General features: G+C 31.0%; 1 protein-coding gene and 2 long non-coding RNA genes across 3 annotated transcripts; all 3 read left to right on the forward strand.

The window, feature by feature from the left end:
- Positions 1 to 713: 713 nt before the first annotated feature.
- LOC133816271 (protein MOR1-like) lies at positions 714 to 1,339 on the forward strand. The gene is made up of 2 exons (XM_062248855.1): positions 714 to 1,081; positions 1,184 to 1,339. The coding sequence occupies exons 1-2, from the start codon at positions 947 to 949 to the stop codon at positions 1,289 to 1,291; spliced, it is 243 nt and encodes an 80-aa protein (XP_062104839.1). The 5' UTR covers positions 714 to 946; the 3' UTR covers positions 1,292 to 1,339.
- A 68-nt stretch (positions 1,340 to 1,407) lies between these two features.
- On the forward strand, positions 1,408 to 2,691 carry LOC133816272 (uncharacterized). Its single transcript, XR_009885123.1, has 2 exons — positions 1,408 to 1,631; positions 1,905 to 2,691. It is a non-coding gene; the product is annotated as an uncharacterized LOC133816272 (long non-coding RNA).
- An 821-nt stretch (positions 2,692 to 3,512) lies between these two features.
- Positions 3,513 to 4,032, forward strand: LOC133816273 (uncharacterized). The gene is made up of 2 exons (XR_009885125.1): positions 3,513 to 3,620; positions 3,801 to 4,032. It is a non-coding gene; the product is annotated as an uncharacterized LOC133816273 (long non-coding RNA).
- The last annotated feature ends 557 nt before the right edge of the window (positions 4,033 to 4,589 follow it).

The raw sequence follows: 4,589 nt of genomic DNA on the forward strand, positions 1-4,589 counted from the left end.
TTTGACTTGTACATTCATTTTTCTTATTAATAAAAGTGCACTTAGTCATATGAGTAGATTCTTTTTTAGAAGTTCAAATGATGTTGATCGTAGCTTTGATTTATATATAAAGTGATTTTTTTATTCAATTTTACTTTTAATATATATTTTGATCTGGTTTATCTCAGATTTTTCTTAGAAATAATTTAATAAAGATTGAAGAAGGGATATTGGTTTATTGCATTTATCTAACTCCTTTGATTTATCTCTCTGTCTCTCTTATTTTTTTTTTATAAAGGAAAAATTGAAAGAGAGAAAACCTGCCTCTACTGAGGCACTAAATCAAAGTCTTCAGGCAATGCATACAGCTGGGTGCTTAAGTCTAGCTGACATTGTGGAAGGCAAGTATATCTTTATCCTACGCTGTAGTTCTTTAATTCAGAATATAGTATTGTCATAGGATTCCTTACTATGTTTTTGGTTTAAGTTTTTTTTTTATTAGAGATTAGATGACATAAATTCTTTGCATTTGAGTGTTTGTAATCGCTTTGATAGGTGGTAATTTTGATTTTGCCCAAACTGTAATGGATGTTGTCTATTGCAGATATTAAGACAGCTGTAAAAAATAAAGTTCCTCTTGTACGGTCATCAACTGTTAACTGGGTAACATTCTGTATTGAAACAACTAACAAGGCTGTTATTTTAAAGGTGCACAAGGACTATGTGCCTATCTTTATGGAGGTAAGTGCATTTATGTTTGTAGTTGTAATATATTTCATATTTTTGAACAATCAGTTGAGTAAAATGTGCTAAACATTGCTTATTCCCATTTATTTTAGAAGACAGCTTCAGTACTGGTTTTGATGAGTTTAGAGCACTAATTCATGGTTTGGTGCTCTTACTTTCTAATTTGTAATCTAGAAGACAAAGGGAAATAAAAAAATAATGGTGCAACCTATTTTTGACCATGGATTATCCTGTTCATGGTGTTTCATGGACTCTCTTATCTATATTATCGTTTCTTACTTTTTCACAGTGCCTCAATGATGGGACTCCAGATGTGAGGGATGCAGCCTTTTCAGCTTTGGCAGCGATAGCTAAGGTATTGTTTTATTTATTTATCAAATTTGTGCTTTTGCTACTTAATTCGGAATTTCGATTATTGATAGTATGGATTTATTTCTTCTTTGCCCATTTTATTTAGTTGGTTGGTATGAGACCCTTGGAGCGGTCACTTGAGAAACTTGATGATGTTAGAAGAAAGAAGCTTTCTGAAACAAAACAGAAACAGAACATCTTCCTAACCCAGTAAGTAGCTTTAAAAATTGATGCTTTTTGAATGGAGCTTTTTAATTTCAGTACTTTTATATGTCAAATGCCTTTGCTTATTGCTGTCTTTGGTTTAGTTTAGTTTGCTATTCACTTTACTTGGTTGTTTATGTGATACTCATGCTAGTTGCTTCTATCTTTTTTATTACTGGATTTTACTGGTTTCTCTTAGGATGGGGATTTTACTGGGTGGTGGATAACTTATGGCTATCTAGAAGTTGTTTTTGCTTTTTTTTTTTTCTTGATGCATTTACCAGTTGGGTAAGCAGGGTCTTGGATCCAGAAGGCAGTGCATCTGGAGATGTTGTTACATCAGTTAAAAGGTAGGCTCTTATATGTTATTTTTGTTTACCTATTTATGTAGTTTCTGCTTTAATAGTTGGTGTAATTTGTTTTTGTCTTTTCTGTATATATACTCTTTTGTATCATTACTTCTTTAATGAGAATTGATTCTATTAATTCAGTCAATAAGTTTGATTCTATCTGCTTTTCTGAATTCCATTGAGCAAGGAAGTTGTCTCGTTTTGCTTACCTTTATGTACATGTTTCTCTTGAAACTTTACACAAAAGTATTGTTTTCAAATTGTTTTTTTCAGCTGGTCTGTGTTTTTTGCATAATAAAAGAAAGGGAAGACATAAAGCATAGTAAGAAGAATAGCATTAGAAAAGGTGATAATTCCTCTTTGATTTTTTATTTGTAAGCTGTAAAGTTGATTTTACTGTATTTTCCTTTTTAATGTTAGTGGGTTTTACAAATGGTAGTATCCTTTGCCCTGTGATGGAAAAACTCAATGTTGGAAACAATGCCTTGGCTTGATGATTACTTTCCTTTTTTTTCCACGGTTCTTTAGTTTGTTTCTAGATTACTTTGTGCCTGATGATGAAAACTTTTATTTTTGTATTGATATGTGCATTGATTTCATTTTGAGCCTCCATCTTTTCTGCTCTCACCATCTTTGGTACTCACCATGATCCATTATTTTATTTTATTTATTTATTTATTACTATTTTCTCATGTTGGCTGTGGTGATGATGATCTGTGTTTGCTGTTGGTGGTGGTGAATGCCAAAGGTGATGGTTGAAGTGGTGGTGTTTAAACCTTGAAGATGTGATTAGTTCTTAATGAATTTTCAATGTTCATGAAATTTCTAGCATTAATCTCTGAAGGCATTTATATATTAAAATGGTCTCTTTTTACAGCTACAAAATATATATTTTATTGCCTTATCTAATAATATGAAGATATTGTCATTTTTTTTTTGTTAGTTTTCACTTTCTTTGCATGCTTATTTGCCCTGTGATGGAAAATCTAATTTTCAGAAGCAGTTTCATGGTTTTGCATTATAAGCCCTCTCTCTCTCTCTCTCTCTCTATACATACATACATACATATATATTGCTCTCTCTCTCTCTCTCTCTCTACTTTTTCACCAGAAAAAGTCTATTTTACATAATCTATTGTGAGTGCTCTTAAGGCTTATAATGAAAATTCTCATGTACACTGTTAATGACCATATTAGCTTATGAGATCTGAGGGCTTTTGAATATCTAAGTTTGTTATTCTCTGTTTTATAATGCTTTATTTGCTTTATCACCTGTTAATAGATGTTTAGTAATCTTTATGATGCCAGGTTGTACTGTTATGGTTCATCTCCATGGCTGCCAGATTATTGTTTAGCCGTATTCATACATAGATATATATATACATAATTTTAGACCTTATGTTATAAGCTACTGCATTCATACATATATATTTGGATATAATTGTAGATTTTCTATCTGTTATAAGCTACTGAATTCATACTTACAACATAACCATATATAGTACATAACCAACTTACAACATAGTGACACATAAGAATTTTCTTTTTCTTTTTTATTAGGGTGTGACTATCAACACAAATGCCTGGACTGATGCTAGACATTCTGTGAATCAAATCTATGACATCCTTTACATGATGGGGCGCGATGATATCGCTGTTAGAGTTGGCGGCGAAGGTGGAATACTAAAAGATGGTACCATTCTTCCTAATGTTGGTGGATATCTTCCCATAATAGAACAGGCATGAGCTCATTGATTGCCTTCTACATGTTTGATTTTTGTTTTTCCTCATAAAAAAACTTAGTACATTGCCATAACATGTATATCATACAATCTCAGTTAAAAGCCACTCTAATTTGTGTTTAGTTTATGTATGTCAGGGTGTTACAACCATTGAGGGATGTAGATATAGACAAGCTATCTCAGTAGGTATTGGAGGTCGTCTGGATGTTGATACAAATTTTGGCATTCAAAAAGCTTTTCTTCCTCAGGTATATATAAACTTTTATTTCCACTGATCTGTTATTCTTATTCTATGTATGATAAAAGAGATGTTTGCTTGAGTTGAGTTGAGTTGAGTTGCTTATTTAAACTTTATATGCTTACACGTGGAAACTAGCTTTAGTCTTATGGTCTTAATAATAAAAGGATTTTTTTTTTACAATGTGCAGGTATATTGAGATGATTTCTTTGGAGCAATTCTTGACAACATTTGTAGTTGAGGCCTTTAGAATGGAAGAATGCATTTCACTAATTTTTGTATACATTTCTTGTTTTGTATTTAGTGATAAAGGAATCTGAATTGGGCATAAATTATGTTGTAATATGATTTCTTAAGCCTAGACTAGTAGACTAAATATTGTAATTACATTTGAGTAATTAATAAAAATCTATTTATGTTACTTTATTTGGCTTCAACTTTCATATTTGTTTTCCTAGTTTTGTGTAAGTAAAAAAAGATTATGTTTCTCTAAAGCTAATATAACACATGTGTTATACTAAAGTTTAGTATAACACAAAAAATGTGTTATACTAAAGTGTAGTATAACACAAAAAATGTGTTATGCTAAAGTATAACATAACACAAAAAATGTGTTATACTAAAGTGTAGCATAACACAAAAAAAGTGTTATACTAAAGTGTAGTATAACACAAAAAAAGTGTTATAGTATCGACTATAAATAACATAATTCAACACTTATCTATATATTAAAATAACACAGAAATTGTGTTATCGTTGACAGTACAATAACACATCTGTATAACACTGATAAAGTGTTATGTAAAGTACCCTGACCTACGATAACATAGTCTATCTTAACACATTAGAAAGTGTTATCGTAGGTTTTGATAACACATTTTTGGTGTTATTAAAAGCATTTTTTCTTGTAGTGTACATAACATTGCATACATTAGGCTCCCTACAGCTGATGCATAGGGATACTTTCTCATGTCCTCTT

The sequence above is a fragment of the Humulus lupulus genome, chromosome 2 (assembly GCF_963169125.1).
Source record: "Humulus lupulus chromosome 2, drHumLupu1.1, whole genome shotgun sequence".
In the NCBI taxonomy this organism is placed as follows: domain Eukaryota; kingdom Viridiplantae; phylum Streptophyta; class Magnoliopsida; order Rosales; family Cannabaceae; genus Humulus; species Humulus lupulus.